General features: G+C 41.7%; 1 protein-coding gene across 1 annotated transcript; it reads left to right on the top strand.

The window, feature by feature from the left end:
• The first annotated feature begins 491 nt into the window (after positions 1–491).
• Positions 492–22,155, top strand: xrcc1 (X-ray repair complementing 1). Its single transcript, XM_085802314.1, has 17 exons — positions 492–702; positions 830–922; positions 2,327–2,434; positions 2,541–2,702; positions 2,792–2,869; positions 3,399–3,522; positions 3,761–3,867; positions 6,574–6,733; positions 6,817–7,060; positions 8,866–8,982; positions 14,232–14,313; positions 14,425–14,533; positions 17,081–17,126; positions 18,361–18,494; positions 18,771–18,861; positions 18,981–19,056; positions 21,287–22,155. The coding sequence occupies exons 1-17, from the start codon at positions 652–654 to the stop codon at positions 21,392–21,394; spliced, it is 1,890 nt and encodes a 629-aa protein (XP_085658440.1). The 5' UTR covers positions 492–651; the 3' UTR covers positions 21,395–22,155.
• The last annotated feature ends 1,756 nt before the right edge of the window (positions 22,156–23,911 follow it).

The raw sequence follows: 23,911 nt of genomic DNA, 5'->3' as shown, positions 1-23,911 counted from the left end.
AGAAAGGGGTGCTATTCAGCAGCAGCACATCTCTTTAACACAAACTGACCAGTGCAACCTTCATGAACTACCATACAATTTCTTTTAGCAAACTTTAAACAGTAGGTGGCGACATCGCGCCGGTGAAGCACCGATTGACTCGTAGAAGGAGGAGGAGGGGGCGCTGATTGGACGGAAACGTCGCGTGTCACAACACGACAACCATCAGGCTTTTGGTGGGAAAATGAGTTCCCCTGTGTGCACGTTTATCTCAAAATTTTAAGTGTTATTGTGTGTTTTTGGAGGTTTACCGTGGCGCTGACTCAAGTGGCTACGTGTCAAGTGTAAAGAGCCTGAGAGGTTAAATCCCCAGAGCACTTTGGTCGCGTTAAAACCGAGGAGCTGATCGGGGAAAGTTCACTGTGCCTATTGTTTGCTAGCATGCTAACACGTTAGCCACGGGTCTGACGTTGAATAGAAACAGACTGATCCTGCTACTTTTCGGGGTTAAAGTGTGTTTGTGAGATAGAGAGAGAGGGGACACGTGTGTCTGTGGTTGTGTTGACCGGTCACGGTAACTCTCGGGGGTGAGGCAGGCGCCCCTCCGGTTCATTCACCCCCACTCTTGCTAATTATTCAGTACCGAAGCCGAGAGGAGTCAGCAGCGACAACATGCCCGAGATCAAGCTCAAACACGTCGTCTCCTGCAGCACCGAGGACACTGTGAGTTGTTGTTCTGTCGCTTTTACTGGATATGTAAAAAAAAAAATGTTGAGCGATAGTTTATTTTCCCCCATTCATCCAAACACAAGCCTCCTCGTCACTCACCTCTTGTCGTAACACAACACAGACTCACAAGGCAGACAACCTGCTGAGCGCCGACACCTACAGGAAGTGGAAGGCAGCCAGACCCGGGGAGAAGCAGACCTCCGTCATCCTGCAGGTGGGTTTGTAATCTTCCTACAAACCACAAGTCTGTGATGTTTGCTCTCTTGTGCTGCAGACGACAATGTTATAGAGTGTATCTCGGTGGTTAGGAAATCTACAGCACTGGTGTCGTTACATTTAAAGGGCTCAGCAGTGAATTTCACTGCTTTGTTTTGTTTTTGTCATCACCTGGTTGCTTCTAGTGAGGCTGCTCGACAGTGGACACGTATTAACATGATCATTACTGCTAACTAACGTTGAGAGGAAGCCAGATTAATTATTGTACTAAATTAGTATTTATAAATTGGATGCTGGTAAACTAATCATTTTAGACCTGTAACAGTGCAACAGTAAATTGTGCATAGATTGAATAATTATTATCCGCTGTTATTGTTATTAAAGTAAATGTTTCAGCAAAAACTGATGTAAATATTAATTAGTTAATCCACTCTCTGGGACTCATCATGTATTGTTGATATAGCTGTGAAATACTGACAAAATACACTGTACATGGTAACAAATGTAAACAAAATGGATTGTAATTAGTTAATGTTCACTAACAACAGAGGATCTGGCTAATTTGATCCAAATTAAACAAACCCTGAAATCTTAATTCCTGGGTATCATAAGACTTTATTGGACTGAATCTAAACTCAGCTGCTAGTCCATCACCTGGCTGTTTGACCACTGAAGGAAACAAAATCTCAGCATCCAACTTGCCTTTTGTTAGCCACGTGATGGAGTTTGTGCAGTCATTTTTTGTGGTAGGCCACATCACCACATACTTCCCATTTTGTTTATACGTTTGTGTGCTTTTTGGGGTAATTCCCCTGTTTTCTTTCGGCTGTCACGCCAACGTCCTCGGCCGACGGCCCACCATGATTCTATTTCCTCTTTTTGACCACAGACTCTCATAAGCGGATATATTTAAGGAATGGGAGGCAAGAAGTTGTTTCCTGGTTACATCTTAAATGTTTCATGAGTCATTTACTGGTTAATCAAACATGCAGTTAAGACTAACAAGTTGTTGTAGTTGTATCCTCTCAGCTTTAAAACTCCCTAAAAACTGAACTCCTTAAACATTATAAAATAATGTTAAACCTCCATCACCTCCTTTAGCCTATACTTTTACTGAAAAATAGTATTCTATCTCTATCCATATTCAATTTTAATAGTAATTTGTGTTTGTTTGTTGTTTGTAAGTATGTATGGGACAGTGCTCATTAAAAGTTATTATGATATCCCATATAAGTTGTGTCGGTAAATGACCAGTAGTCTGTCCTCACATGTAAATATTCCCTTTTAATTTACACAAGGATGTTTAAGTTTTCATATTGCTCTCAGCTACTGAAGCTTGGCAGCCACCTTGGCTTTTTATTTATTTATTTAGTCCTTTATACTGTTGTTTTTCTTCTCTCAGCTCGAGAAGGAGGAGCAGATCCACAGCATCGACATTGGAAATGAAGGCTCGGCTTTCATCGAGGTCTTGGTTGGGAATTCCTCGGCTACCAGAGACCAGGACTATGAGGTATTCTCGCTGATCAAACCACTTTAACTTTTTCACCTCTAAACTATCTCCACTAATAATAACTCCATATTATTCACTTATTTTTCGACTTCATTATCTGTTTCAGGTTCTTCTGGTTACGTCTTCCTTCATGTCGCCAACGGAGAGCCGCAACGGCACCAACATGAACCGTGTACGTTTCTTTGGGCCCAGCCAGCTGCAGAAGAGCACAGCACAGGAGAAGAAGTGGGACAGGGTGAAAATGGTGTGCAGCCAGCCGTACAGCAAGGTAAGGAGCCCGACTATTGTATTCCCGTATTATATCTGTTGCTGGAAGTGAAATAAATTGAAAGACCAATTTATCTTTGTGTTTGATAGAACATTGCATACGGACTGGCCTTCGTCAAGTTCCATTCACCGCCTGACAAAAACGATCCTCCTCCAATAGCTTCTCCAGTAAGTGATGCAACGTCTTATTCTCTTTTAATCTTTTTAATTGAGACCATGAGGATAATTTAGACACAAGAAATTATCTGGCTCAGATACCAAAGTGATATTTCTGATCCTTTTGGGAAATACAAAGCAAACATCTGAGCCAAACAACTTTAACATTTTAACATTGTCTAAACACAAGGACATTATAACATCATAACTCATTAACTCTTGTAATAGTCCAAAATGAGAAACTGCTTGATTATAGAAGGGGTAAGAACCTGACCAGATATTTGTAGCCCACACATTTTTCTACAGTACCAAACCAGTATTGAGGTCAGACTCAGTCAAAAATGCACACTCCGTAGTATTTATGTTTCTTACTTTCTTTGATGATGCAGCATTAAAACCTGACACAGCATCTTAATGTGTAGCACCTTTATCTTTCCTCTGAACTGAGACTTTTTGCTGTATAATGAGAACAAGCGCCTCAGTTAGTCGCTCCTTCTCCTCCTCTGGCCCTGAACTTTTCCTTTTTCCTCTTTCCTGTCAGAAACTTACAAAGCTGGGACAGTTCAAGGTAAAGGACGAGTCTCCTTCATCTGGGCCCAGCCTTCAACCTGGCAGTCTCTTCTTCAACCGGGACCACACAACAAAACCCAGTACTTCACTCAAAGGTAAACCCACTGATTTAACTTTCTTTCCGTCTCTGAGGTTCAATAAAACAGTGAAAATAAAGAACCATCAGAGGAGCTCCAATTAGGTTTTATTTAAAGCCTTGTGTGTGTCAGGAGAGGCAGAGCAAAGGCTGAAGAGCACAGAGGTGGTTTCAAAGACATTCTTTATTACCTTGAAGAGTAAGTGGGAATAGTTCTCCTGTGTTTCCTCACATCCCTTTGCTCTTCTCTCCTTTAGTGTCTCCACAGAGTGAGAAATTGAGTTACGCTGCAGCTGCCCTGCAGGCTGGTGGCACCTCCCACTCGCCAGGCCAAGCTTCCTCCTCCACCTCTGCCTCACCACAGGTACTAAACATCACCTTCACCGACGGACGGCCAGCAAAGAGCTGTTCCCCTAACGAGCAGTCATTTTTTCCGTGTTTTTTTAGTACAACGATTAAATATAGAAGGACAAAGAGAGGATGAAATGGTCAGTAAAGCTTGTTGAAGGATGGGATCTGTAGTGAGAGCTTTAAAATACCATATAGTGTCTGAGAAAGTTTATTTGATTTGATATAGACCCAAAAAGTGTCTGAATCTATTAAGTCAGCGCAAGTGAATTTAACTGTTGTTATTGTTTCACCACATTACATCACCGTGTCTGGCATCAGCTCTGTCTGAATCAAATTAAAATTTCACACAATAGTCTCACAAGTAGAATAATACCTCGGGCATAGATAAACAAAAAAGCTTTTTTTCCCACAAGACAGTCAGGTTTTAATGACAGGTAATATGTGTTCCACGTTTACCACAAATTAGAAAAAACATTGTTTCACTTTTCATGCCAAGCTCTTTGTAGTACGCAACTTTACCACAAACGGCGTTCCTGTGGTTAAACTTCCTGATCCTCAATATTGGCTTTGCCTTATGTGTGTCATTTTGGTGCCAAGTGCAGAGCGCATGATATGTTGGTGGGAGGTTCATTCAGATGAGGCGGTGTGGTGGTGATAGATTTCTCTTAGACTTGGTGCTGAGAATGAACACATCTGAACCACAACTTGGGTTTCTGTTATCCGGTAATTACAGGACTTTTAACCCTCTGGTCAAAATGTCTGGTGAAATCAGTTAACAGTTATTAATTGTTTATAAAATATATTCAGAATGTGTATCCCTATTTTCAGTAAAAAGTCTATAAATTGACATATCATTCTTATATAGCCTGCATATCATTTAACTTTTTAAGCTCAATAAATTCTGATAATATTTGACCCAAATTTCAAACATTTGTCCGGTAACAACATCAATCTGCAGTCACTTTGATTTTTTTTTTTTTTTAAGTAATGAAAATAAAATAAAAAGTAAATAAAATTCAGTATTTATCTATAAATTAGTAGAGTGATTCAGAAAGTGTGTGTATACCACACATTTACTTTACACTAAATGAAAAAGCTCCTCTCTTAATTGATTAAATCTCTGCAGCCATCTGAAGGCAGCAGGACACATTGATAAATCTGCAGCCTCATGGTTTCACAAGTGCTGTGTCAGAGCTCAATGCATGGCCCCTCGCTGTGTTTGCCTTTATTTAATCACACATATAGTGTGCAAAAAAAGCCCATACAAAATTAGTTGCAGTGGCTCATCAATCTGTGTCTGACTTTTTAGCAACAGCAGCATTTTATTTTCTATTATTGAAACGTGTCATGGTGTAAAAGCTGGTTTGTCCCATTTTACATTATGGTGTGAAGAACTCTGACGTAACATTAGTGGAATAGAAACTGAAGTGGTGTCAGATTAATTTGGTCATGTTATTGTTTATTCATAGCATTGCTGTACCAGTCGATTTAAAAGCTGCACCATCTGCCTCTGGCTGCAGATTTGTAGGGATGTGGGTTCGGGGGTCGGGCAGCTCCGCTCATTTGCTCGTTCCAAAACAGTGTGATTTCCTGGAGAAGCTCGCTGAGCTCTGGACGTTGTGGCACAGCTGTTCGAGTGCAATGAGACCAGTGATGTCTCAGGCTAAGAGTGAACATATTAATCATCACGCCCTCTCATTTATATTCCATCCCAGCGACGCCCACACAGAACATGCACCCACAGCTTTGTGCTTGTCCTTCCTTAGCCAAACTAAGGCTCCATGTGTCCAAGCTCATTATGTCCCTCTGTTTTCCAAAAGCACTTTCTTAGATGGTAAAACCCACTAATAAAAACGGAAATAGTCTCATATGCAGCAGCTAAATTTGTAGCTTCCATTGACTTTAAAGGGATAGTTCAACATTTTGGCAAATTGGCCCATTGCCATAATCCCTATAGTTTTAGCAGTAGGTTCTTTAATTGTCGGTGCAAGCTATTTTTAGAATGGCGGAGCAGAGCCACAAGCTGCTCAGAGCTACGCTATGGAGGCTAATGGGATTTCCCTCATCAAATACACAATCCAACAACTCCAAAACGCTCTGGTGGACAAGTTGTGACCTGCACATTCACCACGCTATGAGATAATAACGACTGCTTGCCAAAAAACTGCCCCCCACGGGAACGCGCATTAGCGGTTTTGCATGAATTTACCTCTAAAACAACTTATGGCAATGGGCCAATTTGCCAAAATGTTGAACTATCCCTTTAAAGAACAGCTCGATAAATGACACATCCCAGCACAAATAAAAATGCACTGCTGTGACTTTGATCCCCGCACGGCGAGGGAAAGCTGGGGGAATGACACCATCAATATCAGCCACCTGTCACTTGTGGCAGGAAAAGAGTGGATACAAAAGATATATTTGGGTTAGGTGTACAAATACATGCCCATGCATAGGGAAGCAGTCTAAACAGATATCTCAGCGATTGCGGGTCTGTTTCCAATTTTCTACTGTAATTGCTTTGCAGTCCTTCAGTGAAAACCATAATAATCAAATTTGTGGAATCACTGTATTGGCATAGAGAGGCGGCATGTCATCCAGCAGCATCTCCTCCTACACACCCGGTGTAACATACAGGCACATTATTCTTGTCATTCTAGCAGTTTACGCATGAAAAGATTTCAATTTCTAATTTACAACATTAATTGTGTCCTCGTAGCCGCCAGCAAAAAGGAAATTTGAGTTCAGCAAAGAGCGGCAGTCTGCGTCTGGCCCTCCTGCCAAGAAAATAAGCCCCTCCGTCTCACCTGAGGGCAAAGCTGCCACCCCCAAACACAAGCCGAGCCCGGCCGCCACACCCAGCCCCAGTGCTGCAAAAGGTAAAACTTTACTGTCTGAATCTCAGCATGCAGATTATTTCCACATTGAAACGTTCCTTTAGCGGTCTGAATTGTCTCCCCAGCTTCCCTGGCACAGAAGTCTGCTGACAAGAAAAGAGAAAGCCAGTCCAAAGCCCAACCTAAACCCAAACAACAGAAAGCGAAATCAGAGGGAGCGCAGCAGGTCCCGTTCAACCGGATCATGGGAGGGGTGGTGTTTGTGCTCAGCGGCTTCCAAAATCCATTCAGAGGGGAGCTGAGGGAAAAGGCTCTGGACATGGGAGCCAAGTACCGGCCCGACTGGACGCCCGACTCCACGCACCTCATGTGAGTATCTGGCAGGGATGGAAGCCATTCATAATCGCTTATGGATGCATTACTTGTATGCAGCCTGTGAGCCAAATGTTCAAACATTTTGGGAAATATGCTTAATGCCAGATGAGAAGACTTGTTGTGAATGTCACGTCTACAGAGTAAAAACAAAGCTACGACCAGAACCAGCTTAGTTCAGCATCAAGACGGAACACAGGGGAAACGGTTAGCTCTGCTGTGTTCAGAAAAATCTGCCCTCCACTTCTCTAAAACTCACTAATGAACAAGCTATTTCTATTTTTTGTCATCCTTGTGCTACAGTGAGATGTTCTGGCTGCCTCAGATAGCCTCTAGACTCATCATTAGTACATTAAGCAGCGATGGCTAGTGGCTACAATGTCTGTATCCAGGAAACTTTTTCAGAAAACTAAGGTCATTGCTACAATGTGTCTCCTTAAATGTCCTGAGAGAACTTGAGTTCAGCTTTTGAGACAATGTTTGATTACTTCAGCACCACGGACAGTGGCACAAGTTTAGTTAGTTGGAGAGGGAGGATGGCAGGTGAACAACAGCCTGTAACCATGTATGAATTTGAAAAATCTGTCAGAGTAACATGCAATTAATATAGATATGCTCATAATCCATACAACTACCAGTGATAGTATTTCTCCTGTATCTTAAAGCTGGGCTGCTGTAGTAGGAAACTGCAATATCACACCATACCTGTCCCTTCAACAGTGGCTGCTGGACAGACAACACATTTTGTCAACTAACTCTCATTAGGAAGGCAAATAAACACATTTCCCAAAGTGTAAAACTATTACCCTAATTGTGTATGATAGTGTTGTGTCGATACACTGGTTATAGGTAACAGTTAACATTTATATAGAAGTGAAGTTGTCCACATGCCCCATGCACAGATGAAAAGAAAAGATTATGATGAAGATTTTATTCTGTGGGTAATGGCGGTGGGACTAGATAAGCTTAAGCTTCTCCCGCTTTCCCTTTCGGCCATGTGTATTGTATTATTTGAACTAATATGAAGTGTGGTGATGATGATTTAATTGGCATGCCCGAAATAAATAAATAAATAAATTATACAAATCAATTGGAATTTCATTGACAGTGTTGTTTTTCAGTATACTCGCCTTGTCAGTATACTTGGTTTCTGAGACATCTTAGAAATCCTTGAGCTTTTATATTCCCACCACAGTTGTTGCTGTAAGGGACACTGGCCACTGTAGTTGAAATATGGCTCCACAAAGAGTCAGTGAAGAGACAAATAGGGAGCAAATGAAAAAAGAGCTGCAGATAAGTCAAAAAGATCAATACATGAAACTGCTGCATCATGTTGGGAGATGAAAAGTGTAAATAAAGATGAGCTGAAAGACAAGAAGATAAACAGATTTTTGTCAGGGTTTCATAAATCATTAATAGCTCCTAATAGAAATGTTATGGTTACATAGCTAAGGTGTAATGATGTATAAGCTGTGGAACTAATGTGATATGATGGTGCTAAGTAGTTGTGATGTTGTTCCAGAGATGTCCTGCCTCGGGAGATTTCTATCTGTAGCTTGTGTTTATCATTGAAGCAGATTACAGGATTGTGTCACAGCCGTGTTAGTACTCTCAGTAATTCACTTTGATTGCATCTTGATCTCTGCTGTCTGAGCAGACTATTGCCCTTGACAGATTTCTCTTTAGTGATGTAACCGTGTGTGTGTGTGTGTGTGTGTGTGTGTGTGTGTGTGTGTGTGTGTGTGTGTGTGTGTGTGTGTGTGTGTGTACGCCAACGTCTGTTCCGACCCATTAATCTCCAGCTGTGCCTTCGCCAACACCCCCAAGTACAGCCAGGTGAAATCAGCAGGGGGCATCATCGTACGGAAGGAATGGGTGATGGACTGCCACAAGAGGAAAGAGAAGATCTCCTATAAACAGTAAGAGAGGGTGAAAAGCAAAACACACCGACAGCCGCACGCAGTTGATGTTAGCGATGTTGATGAATTTCAGACCTGTGGGGGAAATGCCCTGGGTTGGGCCTGACAACTGGAACAGCTGGATGGCATTTAGTGTCTTGTTAACGGGACATGTCCGCGGGGCCACGGCCTGGTTTCATGTGTCCACCGTATGAATCCACGCCTGATTAATGCTTTCTCTTAAGCCACGTCTGTACCTCTGTATCGCACAGGCTGTGCACAGCACTCACGCTGATTGAAGCGTCCAAAAATACACCTCTCACAGCAACGATGCCCACTCGCCACAGAGAACATTGTAACCTTGAGCAGCTGATGCCTGCTGTGATCACAGACTCATCCCAGTCAGCTCCAGCAGCTCTAATTATATGCCTCATTACGGGGGGAGGTTTTCGCAGCATCAAGGTCTTCTGTCGTTGCTCCACATTGAATCCATGTCTTTTGAATAATGTAGAGCTGAGTACTCATCTCAGGCAGTAGAAAAGTCCATATTAATTGGAACAGTGCTCTACTTGTCTTGTACTTTACAACACTTTGCTTAATCATTTTAGGAATTCCTTCATGCTTGTTGCTCTCATAATGATTGTGTCAGGCTGGAAGATGAATCAATTTCCAACCAAGTTATCTAAGGGTACTGAACTCATTACTTTCAGGCTCCTGATGTATTCAGACAGTCCCAGTATTCAAAATGAGGAGAACTGGCTGTCAAAGTGTTGATAACCCTCCCTTCAACCTTTTATTCTGTTCTATAGTCACTTAAAGCTATGGTTGATGTTGAGAAAGCCGATGAGAAAGATTTGAAAAAAGCACCACCCCTCCACACACACAAACACACACGCGCGCATGCACACCCCTCCCTTCCGAGCTCCTATCGCCCTCCTGCAGAGCAACAAGCCAAACCAAACACGCTGCCAGCTTTGAATGCAGAGTAACAACATAGAACGTCTCTGGTAACAATGTCAGATTCATAAATCACAACTTCCACAACAAAAACGAAAGATTAGCTGTTCAACAAAAACTCCACTGTATCAGCATCAGCATCAGTATCAGCATGCCGTTTCAGGCTCATGTCTTGGCGGTCAAACGATGACCCGATGTTTTCTTAGCTTTGAGTCCTCAATTTATTGCATCTCCTCTTCGTCTCTGCCTTTTCAGTGGCAGACCAAAAAAAAAAAAAAGACTTGCGCTTTCTTTGGGCCTTTGCCGGTGGGGCAAGCAGAGGCCGCTTGCTGCTGTCGCTCTCTTTCTTCTCCATACCTGAAACTCCTGTAGCTGAATCACTCAGGGCCTTACAAACCGTTGGTAGTTTCAAATGCGGAAGGGAGTTGGGATGAAGGCCGGACGAGGAGCAGGGGAGAGTCAAAATTGAGCGAGGGGATTGGATGGAGGGTACGAGAGAGAGAGAGTGCAAAGAGAGAGTTTGCATGCCTGCAGCCGTTAGAGAGAATGGATTTTTTTGGTTCCTTCCTTTTTGCTTTTCACATTGTGTAGGTCGTACTATTGGGCCATAACCAGCATCTAAATGATGTCGATAATAATGATCAAACTTTCTCAATGTCAACCATAGCTTTAAAGCTAACGCATCTGGTTTCTGGATGTGCTATCTGGAACTAACTGCAGTTATGACACCAAACAGCTGATAGGCGAATTGATCCAGCGTGTCATGAAGCCTACCTGTGCGGAGGAATACTGAGTGAGTTGGTTAGTTCCAGAAAACAAACTTTTTTCCGACCAGCTGATGCATTGTAAATTTTTACTTTAGATCGTCATACTCTTGAACCGGTGTATTATTTTGAGACGGGACTTCTTGTAGGCGGCGAAAATACTGATTAATCGCCCCCCATTCATAACAGCACCTCATACAACCCCACTTCAAAAAAGCTGAACTATCCCTTTAATTCTTTGTTGCGAGCTACCACCGGGCCACGCTCAGAGTCACTTAAATCACCTTAATGGCGTTGGGTTTGATCTTCAGCAGATGGTCTTGAACTTGTCCACATGCTGAAGAGCTGCTGCCGTGTGATTGGCTCATTAGACATTTGCATTAATGAGCAGTTGAACAGGTGTACCTAGTGAAGTAACTGGCGAGAGGATTTATTTATTTAATATACATTTTGGTTTGAAGTGATTCAAATGGCAGATAATGTAAATAATCATTAGGTTTCAGCCCCGGTGGAGTTACAAAGACATGACAGGAGGAGTCACAGACCTTCATTAGCGCCTGTCTGTGCTACTGATTAGTTATTTGAATGTGCCTGTCATTTCTAACAGATCATTATCAACCAGCTCCAGCAGGTTACATTTGGAGATAAGACCGAGTGCATGGAAACCTGTTTTTCCCAGTTCTGGTCTTCAAAACCAGAAATGAAAGCGATCGGAGAGAGTAATGATTTGATGGCATTAATCTAATCTAGACAGTCACAGTTTGCGTATGAGCTCTGCAGAGAGACAGAGGGAGTCGCGTGGAACGTCTTTATAAAAAAAAAAAAAAAGTGCTGCTGAGGGGCGACGCTGAAACGCTGCTGTGGTTTTATGAAGTCTGATCCTTCAAGATTCTCCAAAACTGCATGTAATGAGACTTTGGTTCACTGCAGCCCATGTCATCATTCCCCCTCATGTTTGCCTTTCTCAGTCAGTTTCTGCAACCCCCCTCCGGCCCCCCCACCCTCCATCCTCCCCCCCGCTGCATCCCCCTCGGTTGTTGTCAGAATAATCCATTCCCCTGCCCACCTCTGCTATTGTGCAGCGCGTGGAGTGCGCAGCTTTGATGATGTATCCTTTATTTAAAAGCTGCATCTGCTATGGGTAATTAAGGGGACCACTTACTTTGATGATGACAAGTACCCAAACAAATGCGCGCACTCACACTCTCCAACTGTTGTCCAATCATGCACACAAACACTTTGTCACCGAGCATCTGGAGGTAAACGCACAGCGTCACCGATCTCCTGTTATGCATTGTGGAGTGTATGTATCAATGAGATTGTGACATCAGCAACGTCCCCCCTAAATGCTTTTTCCTTAGACATTATCTAATCTGTGAGTGTCCAGAGAGGGACGAAAAGTGGGAAGAGGAGAAAACACTCGAGCGGCTCTATAACGTCCCATCATAATAGAACTGAATAAGTAAATACATTTCTCAATAAAACTGAGCCAGTGCTGCAACATCCCAAAAAGACTTGGTGTGTGTTGCAGCCAAATTATAAGCACAATCACACCAAAACTAAACACATAAAAGTTGCATTGTGAAAATAGTCACTACATCTCGGAGGCTTTGTGCCAGAAGAGCAGACACTTCGTCATCATCAATAACAAAACAAGAGCATTTATTAAAAACAACAAGTGCTGTTAGAATTGTTGCCTTGGGCTCTGGGAGTGTGAGAGACTATTTTTGGTCTTCTGTGTATGAGACAATTAAGCAGATCTGTCAATAATGAGAAATTTTAATTGAGGAAGTTTAGTCTATTTAAACAAAGTCATGATGACCCTGATTTCACCTATTTTAATCATCACCAGGCTGATTTATGTATGAGAATTAAAGGACAGCTAATTGAAGTAAAGGAAAGGAAAAGCATTTTCAAAAACCTAGAAAAATAAAATGTCTATGTATGTATTAGACTCAGAACTTCAAAGATGTTCAGTTAATTGCCTAAACTGTGTCTGGAACCGTCAAACAATTATCAGTATCATTTCAGCTTCATTATAATTTAGTCTTATCCCCTCAAACAAAGCCCCCGTGTTCATATCCAGTTCATGTGACACTTTGTTTTGTCATAAGCATCAAATACGGCATTAAACCCCTCACCCACAGTGTCTGTTTTCATTTTCCAATTTCCTGGCTGCAGTGTTTTATGAAACAAGAAAGCATAGGTCAATAAAATGTCTCCCCGTAGTGTGTGTGTGTGGAAGTGATGGCACCTTAACACTGGTTACTCTGTGCACTTCACACTTCCTGGCTGATAATGTCAAGGTGACTTTAAATAGTGTCTATACGGGATATACACAGAGAGTGGGCATAAAGGTCACATCCTCATTTCAGTCTCTGTGTACGAGTGCAGCAGGAAAGATTTTCTAATTGCTTCTTGCCTGGTCCCATCTATTTCCTGGAGTATTATCATCACTCTCACATATTCTCTGTGCAAGTTATTGTAACATTTGACTTTTTATTTCTCCTCACAGTCCACCTCATCACATATAGCCAGAGTGATGATTTTTCCCTTCTGCCCGAACAGTCCTTTAATCTTTTTATAGATTTTTTTCTCTTGTTTGACTGTTTAATTATCTGCCAAGGAGGTTTTATCTGTCTTTATCTGTATTTATTTTATTTTTGCGGAAAATTCAACCCTTTGGGCCATCAATTTATTTAAGTTGATTATTATTTTATGAGACGAAGTGTCCAGTAAATCTAAAGCACACTCTCTATTCCATGATTATATGGCACTTTGTGTGTTCTGATGCTGAATCTCTAAACCTTTTATTGGTGAAATAGCAAAGAGAGACAAGTGAATAGGATTAACAAGATTGTATTGATACCAATGCCTTTACTGATCTTTATCCATTTCCTAAGAGGTTACAGTTGCATGTGTGCAAAAGCTTGATGGTTAAACCACTGATTTCATACTGCTGATGTTCAAATAAAAGAAACTTGTCCCTGGATGCCTATTCTAAGGCACGCAGAGCTTGTCTAGTCTACATAGCAATAAAAAACAGACAACAATAATGACATCAGTGCAAAGCAGATGAGTTGGCGTAAGTGAATAGTTGCATTGTGTAAAGAGTTCAGTTGCTGAAAAGTCTGTATGGGGGTGAGGATGTGAAAGTAGATGTCTCTGTGGCACTGAGGATATTTAACCTGAATGGCCAGGATGGCCAGAAGTCACATTAAATTGAAATCTAGCTCTCCAGTAGCAGAGTGTATCAAAGCCTGCCCACTGCCCAGCCATGTCAGCTCTCACTTTTACACAAATCTCAATCTTGCTCTGTGTCGTCCTCCACTGATCAGGTGATAGATATCAATATGTTTGATAAACATGTATCGGTAATGTTTTAAACACCAACGATCCACAATTGTCTGACAAAAAGCTCCCTGCAGTTTGAATCATTATGAGAGTAAAGCTGATTGAGAGAGCGATAAACTGCACAGACATCATTTTGCCACAGGTTCTAAATCATGCTGACACATTTTGTCCACTCGGCTTTTTGTCTTCCTCCAGGTATTTGATGGATGGAGCGGAGTCGAGCTCGGAGGACGAAATGGAAGTGGACGACCAGAGTGAGGAGGAAGTGAACACAAAGGTAAATTAGTTCTTTTTTTTTGTTTTTTTGTTTTAAAAAAAAAGAAAAAATTAGATCAATTGCTTCCTTTCCTTCCTTCCTTTTGAAACTGTCTCTGCTGTTATTTATCAGACTCCACAGAAGCAGGAGAGACAAGTCACCCCCAAGAAAACACCACAGAAGAGGAGCAAAGATGATGATGATGATGAATATGCCGGCTCCACTGATATGGATGAACCAGGTTTGTATCAAACTACTTACATGAAAGTCCCACTGTGAAGTAATTGCAGCTGAACCCTACATGATGTTTCAGTTAACGTCAACGTTGTGTTGTCCCCTCGGTGACTCTGCACTTTCAGAAACTCCACTGTTGTTGGGACAAAAGAGAGAAAAAGCACATTGTTGTTGCAAGGTGACAGTCTCACAAAGTGTCAGACTTTAGTTTTTGAGTGAGTGATAGCCTGGAGGCAGAGAGAGACTGTTTAATGATATGAAAAACAAGAGAGCAGTCGGTTAACTGCTGAGAAGATGAACTAGAGCAACTGGAAGAAAAAGTCAGAGAGGTACTTGGAGTTTGGAAAACAGAAACAGAGCAAGTGGAAAGAAATAAACAGAAACAAGAGAAAAGTTTGAAGGTTAAAACAGATATTTTTCTTGCAAGTTGTGAAGGACGTCTTCTTTCAAACTGCACATTTTTAAACTAACTTCAAAATGACACTGAACTTACCAGTAGTCTGTCAAATACAATACGATTCGCAAATCAAGTTAGTAGGTTAAAATGTGTGACTTCATTACCTCCAGTTCCTAAAACACTGGCTAGAAGTAGAGGGAACCAAAGTGTCTGACTTCCCCAGAGCTCACGTACACATTGAAGCTTTCAGCAGATATTCCTCAATGCGGTGATGTGACAACTTAAACTATTTGAGCAGCAGTGCAGGTGTCAGAGCATCAAATCACATTCATGCAAATGTTCCAGCGCAGGCACTAGCCAACCATATCACGTTGCAAATAGAGCGGTGTGGGTGGAGGAGAGGTTGGCTGTTGAGCGTCGGGGAATCAGCCTGGTCTCTTTGATCAGAGTTTATTCACTCACTGGGACAAACCAGAGAATTCAGGCCTGCAGAGACAGTTGGTGAACTTGATATGTGCTCGTCTGGTTGTGGATGGACAGCTAGAGCAGCACAGAATCACCACTCATGACAGACAGCTGCTGTGGCTACTACCTCAAAAATCAACCATGTTGTGCGTCGCTGGTGAGACACTGATTGGTTGCTGTCACTATGACACCTCAATCATCATTAAAAAAAAGAAACATTTCCTTTTTCTCTAGAGAAGAAAGTAGATTAAACCCTCTTAGCTGCTGGAGGAAGGCTTTTAAGATGTGTCATATTGGCTTTTTCCTGTTTTTCTCCAGGTAACAAATTCTGACAAGTTTAGTGCATGACATAACATTTTTTGGACATTAATTTCCCCCCATAAAACAAAGATTTTTTTTTTTAATCGGCTCAATTTACATCTGTCTCGCCCAACAGGTCAAAATTTCACATGAATAAATTCCCTTTGTTTAGTGCTAACTAGCAAATGTTAGCTTTATTCTGGCCTTTATTTGAGACAGGAAACAAAGGCACACAGAGAAGGGAAGGACACAACAACAAAGGTCCTCCTCCGGGGAATGGAAACATTGACATTGAGATCAAGCAGTAAACGCTTTAATCACAGGAGTCCCATAAAACTTTATAAATTTTTGTTTCTCATTGACTCCTTTGATTAATTCTTCTTTTCTTTGTGATTGGGAATCAGGACTTTTTTCTCACTATTTGCTCAAATTACTACAATTTATAAGAAATAGATTAAACCGTAAATCAGGAGAGACAGGAAAACAGTATTTCCCATATATCTTAATTGCACAAAACGCAGAACTGAAGTGTTAGCGGTTGTGAACGATGGGATGGGATTCTTTCTAATAGCTCAAATAACTAAATAGGGAAGCGGTGCGGCTGAAGAGGACTGGATGCATCGAGGGGACAGTGTGAGAGCCCAGGACTTAGACAAAGGGGATCATCTTTGTATGCAGCACTTGGAAATGGATGAGCTGTCTGTAAAGAACAGGAACAACATACGTATGTCCTGATGGATGCAGTTTGAGGGGAGACACGAGAAACGAAGGGAAGACGTAATCGCTGTGAAGGGACTTGTGCATGATTCTCATTTCTATGTTAATGCGGGGCCAGAAGTAAAGTGCCGAGGTGCATCAGTGAGGACACAACAAACAGAGACCCCACCGATCACGTACAGGGAGACAGCGTTTTAATTAGAGCTTCCTCTCTTTTCCCCCCTGCTACAACACATGATTGTGTGGTAATAGGAAGTGCAGCCATCAAGGTTACGCTCTTTGAATTCATATATACGTTCACCTGGAATGTCTCTCTGCCTCCGCTGAGTATGGGGGAAATTAATAGCATCTTATAGAAAATATGATCGCAAGATTAAACTCTTTTCCTCATATGGGCCAGAAATTTAAAGCCGATTTAATTCTTTGACATTTGGTCGTTGTAGAAAATGAGTTTTAAGATTAAGGCCAGAGTGCAGTGATGGTCATTAAATGAACCAAGATAGAGCAAATTCCTTGAGTTCTCTGTGACTTGATATTTTCCTCAGTAAAACGTTTCACGGTTATAAACGCCTCTTTAAGTTTTGGCCGGGCCTTTGCTCCTCTTACAGTGAATCAGATGTGTCAGTTTTCTGGTAAAGATTTCCCTCTCTTGACATATTGACTATTTTTTCACAGGTGACAACGACGACTCTGCAGTGGACACAGAGGACGAGCTGCAGAGGTAAACACAACACTCAATGTCCATGATGCTGTGTGTGATATTGATGTGGCCGTGTTTGTTCTGTGTGTTCTTCATGGCCGTCGACTCCATCGAAAACCACCATCGATTCCTGCCTGGTAAAACCTGTAATTCCACCTTAAACTGAATCGACTTTTGATCAATCATCATCACACAAAATCAATGCAGTAACTTCTGCAGAGCCCTCCACAAAATTACTTTTCATATTATTACTGATTTAGAGAGACTTTGTTTTCCTCTTCTCAATACTTGTACTGAAATACTGACTGCCATGTGAACGCCTCTGACCCACTGATGGAATCCCACCTGTATGAACGAGTTGTTTAATATGACTCACCTGCAAAATCACAAGGCTAATGACGTGTCTTGGTCAAGAGCAAACCAGCATTTTACACTACATCAAATAACAGTATGTAACATGAGCAGTGTTGATTTGTTGATTGTAACAAACCCAAAAAGGATTTTTGACCCAACTCTGCAGCTCACATCCTTTCCATGGAGTGCTTTAGCTCATTGTTTTGGTTTTTACAACCAGCAGCTTTTTTGGTTGCTAAGCAGAAAACAAAATCCAGTGCAGTCAGCAACAGCCTGATGAAATTGAGCATTTAGCCGGTTAATAATAATAATAATAATAATAATAATAATAATAATAATAATAATAAGGATAAGGATAACACTCCCCTCAGGATGTGGTAGAGACCAAAATCAGAGCTAAAACACAGCGAGTATTGGACTTTGCTGGAGGTTTCAGTAAGCAAATGTTTATATGTTTATTGCAGCAACTATAAAAGTGATGATGTGAAGATGTTGAACAGGTTTCATTACCTCTAGAGAGGACAACAATGTATTTATACAGTGGCCCTGTGGTGTGTACTCGTTGAATGTTTCCTCAAAAGAGATTAGCAAGGCCGATTCTTAAACAATTCAGGATACAGCTGTCTTCTTCCCTGTTTATGCCTCTGGGATTATTCTACTACTCGCCACATTAATGCCACCGCTAGAGCAGTGGAATAATGTGAAGCCAGTGGCAGGAATGCAGTCTGCATCGGCCACAACATCAGAGTTTCTTTCAACAGATTCACTATTTCCATAAAAGGGACACCTGTGATGTTCGGATAAAACAATAAAATGAAAAAGATAAATGGGGAGGTTTGTTCTTTCAAGGGAGAAACAACACGTAGCATGAAAGATGAACTTTTTTTTGTGCCTGTGAAAGAGTGGAGAACGAGAACAGACAGAAGACAGCAGCGTCAGTGAAGACGGTGAAAGAGGAGGATCCGTACGGGGGGTCGACAGATGAAAACACAGACGCCGAGGCCGAGGAGGATCATCCCATCCCCGAGCTCCCAGGTACGTCCGTCTTTGTCCTTATCTCCGCGTCTGCCTGTCTCCTTTGTCTGCTCCTGCTCCTATCGCAGTAAAGGATGTCCAGCCGTCCTCGTGGTGCGCTGCCAACGCTTGACAGAAAGTAATTGGATGCTTTTCCCTCCTCCCGGGAACACCCCCTGACATTCTGCGTTGTCTGTTTTCTTTCTCCCTTTATCAAAGACGACCTGTAATCACTCCTCTTACATGTCGTGTAAGACATCAGTTGAACTCCCGTGCTCTTTTTCTAAATTCTTCCAGACTTCCTGAGGGGAAAGCACTTTTTCCTCTACGGCAAATTTCCAAACAACGAGAGGCGCCTGCTGCTGCGATACATCGTTGCCTTTAATGGGTGAGAGAGACTTGTTAGAAGTAACTCATCACAACTTTAATTGGGTTTCAGCAATTTCACAGTAAAAAATATCCATTAAAAGCAACTGCTGTAATTAAATCACATTGTCCCTGTTCCAGAGTGATCGAGGACTACATGACGGAGAAAGTGCAGTTTGTGGTGACCAGCGAGGGGTGGCACGACTCATTTGAAGACGTAAGTTTGAGCCTTTGTTCTTCTGCTGTTGCGTCAGTATTTCTCTGTCAGTCACAGCCCAAAAAAAATGAAAATAATGACCATTTGAAAATGTTGAGCATCGCACAGTTCCACTAATGGAAGAAGACCATTTTGTGAAGGTAAGTGCTCCAGAAAGCTTCAGGTGTCGCTCAGTTGCATCAAGTGCACAAAGCTTTTTGAAAACCCTGTGAATATGTCACTCTGAACTAAATTTCTGTTAAACTGCACTTATTATAGTTATAAAAGTAAAATTGGTAACACTTTATTTGATGCCTATCTCTATAAGGCATTAGAACCATACTTATGAGTTATAATGCAGTTATAGCACTGTATAAACACTCATAAATTATCATAAGGCTTTATAACAATAAGCATAACACATTATAGAGCATTTTATAAAGTAAAGTTAAGTATTATAATAGAGTTATGATCTATAATGTTTTATGCTTATTGTTATAAAGCCTTATGATAATTTATGAGTGTTTATAATGATAGTAATACACGTTTATAAGCCAATTATAACACATTATAACTATATTTATAATGCATTATCGATGTGGGCATTGTCAGCCAGTTACTAACAATTATAACGTATTATAATACCTGACCTTATAGGTCATGATAATATGCTTTATAGAGTGTTATGGTTATTGTTATAAAGCATTATGATCATTTATGAGTGTTTATAATTGTGACCTGATCCATCAAAATGAGTCACAGTGACCCAAATTTCAAAGTTGAGATTTTGGTATCAATGGAAAGATTAGAAAATAAGCTTTAAAATGATACCTTAGTCAGAGTCATACATTTGATGGTTTTCGAGATGTGGCCATTTGAATTACGATCTTTCACTCTCTTATTCCGTTCTAAAATCTGAGAAAATTGCAGTTAAAGTTTTTGCCAGTGACTCTAGCATCTGTTCCTGTACCACGTGATTACACGCACCCTATACGGTCCCTTGTTGTCATAGATGAAGCATTCAATGACCCTCGGAAAGCAGGGAATCTCACAATTCAGATGCTTTTTACAGCTCGTCTCTGTCATAAACGGTTCAGAAGTTGTCATGTTTTGTTGACATTTTGTAAAACATGTGCAAGCGTGTACGTTCGGGTTAGCATCGATGCTACGTTCGGTTTAGCATCGATGCTACGCTCTGTTAGCATCGATGCTACGCTCTGTTAGCGTCGATGCTACTCGGTTTAGCATCTGTTTCTGTACCCGTCCCTCCTCGTCATAGATGCAACATTCAATGACCGTCGGAAAGCGGAGAATCCCGCGATTCAGATGCAGTTTACAGCTCGTCTCTATCATGAACGGTTCAGAAGATATTTCATGTTTTGCACCAAAGCAACACTCATCTTCAGAGGGTTTAAGTTGCAGGTCAACTTTAATCATCATTTACGTGCCTTTTCTCAATTATCTGGACTGTGAAACTTTGGGAGATTGTTTTTGAATGTCATTGCTTTGAAATTAGGGTAAAAAATTTTTTTTGATTTTCTATGGGTTTTCCACGTTATCAGCTGATTATCTAAAAATAGAACGTTGCGACTTCCGACTCATTTTGATGGAACGGGTCACAATTATAGTTACAGTGCTATAACTGCATTATAACTCATTATAAGTATGGTTATTATGCGTTATAGAGAAAGGTGTCAAGTAATGTGTTACCAATTTTATGGGGGCGGCAGTGGCTCAGGTGGTAGAGCGGGTCGTCCAATGATCAGAGGGTGGTTTGGTTTGAATCCCGCTCTGTCCCGGTTGCTGCCGTAGTGTCCTTGGGCAAGACACCTTACCCACCATGCTCCTGATGGGTCGTGGTTCGCGCCTTGCATGGCAGCTTCCGCCATCAGAGTGTGAATGGGTGAATGCGATGTACTGTAAAGGTATGGGTATCGTTCAGGTATAGTAAAGCGCTATATAAATAGAGACCATTTACCATTTTACTTTTATAACTATAATAAGTGCAGTTGAACAGAAATTGAGTTCAGTGTGAAATATTCACAGGGTTTTCAAAAAGCTTTGTGGACTTGATGCAACTGAGTGACACCTGAAGCTTTCTGAAGCACTTACCTTCACAAAATGGTCTTTTCTTCCATTAGTGGAGTAAGTAAAGTGTTGCCGTAAAATTTTGTGTCTTTATCTTCCCTGCATGTGGCTTTTGAACTACAAGAACACTTCCTGACCTCTCTCCCTGTCTCCTCCAACACAGGCGCTGATGGACAACAGCAACCTGAACTTTGTCAAACCCACATGGATTTACGCGATCAATGAACGACAGAAGATGCTGCCCTACCAACCTTACACTGTTGTCCCCTGAACGACACACTGTATGTACTCTTACAGGGGCGCGCAGACACACACAGACTTCAGATCCCGATGAAGCAGTCGAAGGGGAAAGCCATAATTTCATTAACATTCACTTTTCTTCAAAGAAGCAATAAACCGACTCGGGTTCATTAATGACTTTATACTCAATGATTCATGAAAAATCTTCAGTCCTTGTCCAGTTTACACAAAAAAAGCAAAAGATGCTCTCACCTTTTGGCCAAGCTGGGGAAAAAAAAAAGTCTATTTAAATGATGTCTGTTGAAATGAATGCTAGATTGAGGTGTAGAGTTGTTATTAGTGTTTTATTTGAAGCCCGTCAGCCCTAGCTTGGCCACAAAGTCAACATCAACATCAACGTGCCTCTCAGTCTCTTGGGCCTCGTGCACGAAGAACACTCTGATTCAGGGCTTGTCTGAATTACTTGGTTCCTGCGCTGCGGCTTGGCTGCTGCTGCCGCTCACCTCAGCTACCTCAGGCTCTGTCTGGAAATGAGTTATCACCCTGTCCTGACTGCCGGCGTTGCTGATAAGATGCTGACTCGTGTAAGCAGCAGGCAGACTGTTAGAAGACCAGCCCAAAGTCAGGTGCAAGTAAAAAGTCGGCCTGTTATTTAAGGCTGCAGCCGCCAAACGCAAAAAAAAAAAATCAGGGCGACTGAGTTCTGAAAATGAAATTTAAGACTCAAGGGGTGGGGTTGTTTGTTTTTCCTCCTTTATTTTATTTTATTAAATGCCAGAAGTGGTAAAGCGATGGGTTTCTGTGTGTGTGTGTGTGTTGTTTGAATTGAGAAATGCTTTTTGTGATTTGGTTTTTTATCGATGTTAAGTATTACAAGAGACGGAGCGGCTCGACAGATGTGAGGATGCACGTGGAAATGTCGTCTGCTTTGGTTTGTTCATTTGTCCAGAATTGGCTTGACACTATCTTAAGCTTTTGTTCTTATACTACTTAATTATTTTGTCTAAATAAAAAAAAATAGATTTTTAATTAAATGTATTGCTCTCACTTTATTCATCAGTCGGCCTTTGAGCTCATCTGCCCCCCAGCCACCCCCACCCCCCCGTCCAGTGCTTTCCCCTGTTTGCAGCTGGAGTGCCACTCTTCCTTTTCATTCCCTCTCTCATCTCCAGCCCTTCTCTCCTCTCTCCAATTTACTTCTCCTCCTGTTTTGCACCCCGCAGCCACTGGGTCTTCGGCTCTTCAGTCAAGGGGATTAGAAAGCTGGAATGTGGATGAGAGACAGGGAAGGAGGGATGGTTGCAGGGCAGAGAGAGAGGCTTCAGGAAAGATGAAAAGGTTTGGATTCTCAGCGTGAATGCATTTTTAAAGTGGCCAAGGAATCGCTCTGTTTTATTCTTCTTCTTCTTGTGTAAGGTAAATTAAGACACACAGACATGTACCGCCAAGTGTGCCGGTGTCAGCCATACCCTTCATCTGTGGTTTTAGTCATTTCCCACCGCTTCATGGCTGCAGACCAAAAAAACCACAGGGATCAGCCATAACATTTAGAAGGTGTCAGCTGTTCTTAACGCTGTGGCTGATCGGTGTTGATCCAGCCTTGATTTCCTTTCCATAAAAGGAAGAGCGCAAGGACAAATCCATTTAGGCCTGGAAGCGGGAGAATTTACATCACCTGACTGCGTCGTCCTGACATACTGTCATATTTCAGTTAAATGTGCATCAGTCGCCAGGATCCACGCGATCGGCAGCTTTCAAACTGTCCTGTTTGACAGGTCGGCTTTGGTCTCCACCCTGGCCCTGTCACATTTGTCTCTTTCACTCAGATTTATTTTACCTTAAGCATTGTTATGTTGCCTGTCACTGTGACCTTACCCGACCACGACCCTCGTACATCCACAGCCAATCACTGTGTACCTGGACAGGTTTAATCATCATTTTCACTGATGCACGGTGTTGGGGGGGGTCTTCAGGTGACTGTTAACTGTTATTAGGGCTGTATTTCTCAGACCTATCACTGAGTGTATGCATTTCCTCATAAGAAACCTTCAAACTTTACTGGTGAACCACAAACTCATGTGCATGCAAGTTGGTCCACTAAAGAAAATAACGTGGCTGTTCTGTTCATTCAGATTGTGGTTCTCTCATTTATCACAATTACCATTTTATTTACCCCACACAACACTGTAGGACTGACGGGGGCTTGTGAAGAGAAAGTGTTTTAATTATTCTTCTGAGATTTTTGTTATTTTCAATGATTTTATTTGTTGTCCAAGAGTTTCCTGCAGCGCTGCACTGAGGGCATTTTGAATTATAAACGTTATTAATTATTAAAAAGTAAAATGTTGTTCCCCCTATTTGACACAAGTGGTTGAACCATATTTGAACGATCATTGCAAAAGTGTGAACTGATGAAAACATGAGGGTATCAGCTGTTTGATATGATCAGAATATTTTCTCCCCAGTATTGGTGTTGGCTGCAGACCCAACTATCCCATAACTCAAGCTCGAATTATAAGGTTTTATTTATTCCCACTGATGATTTGTT

This window comes from Trachurus japonicus, chromosome 16 (assembly GCF_045865225.1).
Source record: "Trachurus japonicus isolate A0001 chromosome 16, Traja_1.0".
In the NCBI taxonomy this organism is placed as follows: Eukaryota; Metazoa; Chordata; class Actinopteri; order Carangiformes; family Carangidae; genus Trachurus; species Trachurus japonicus.
The sequence above is the reverse complement of the archived record's forward strand: the minus strand, read 5'-3'. Positions and strand labels throughout refer to the sequence as shown.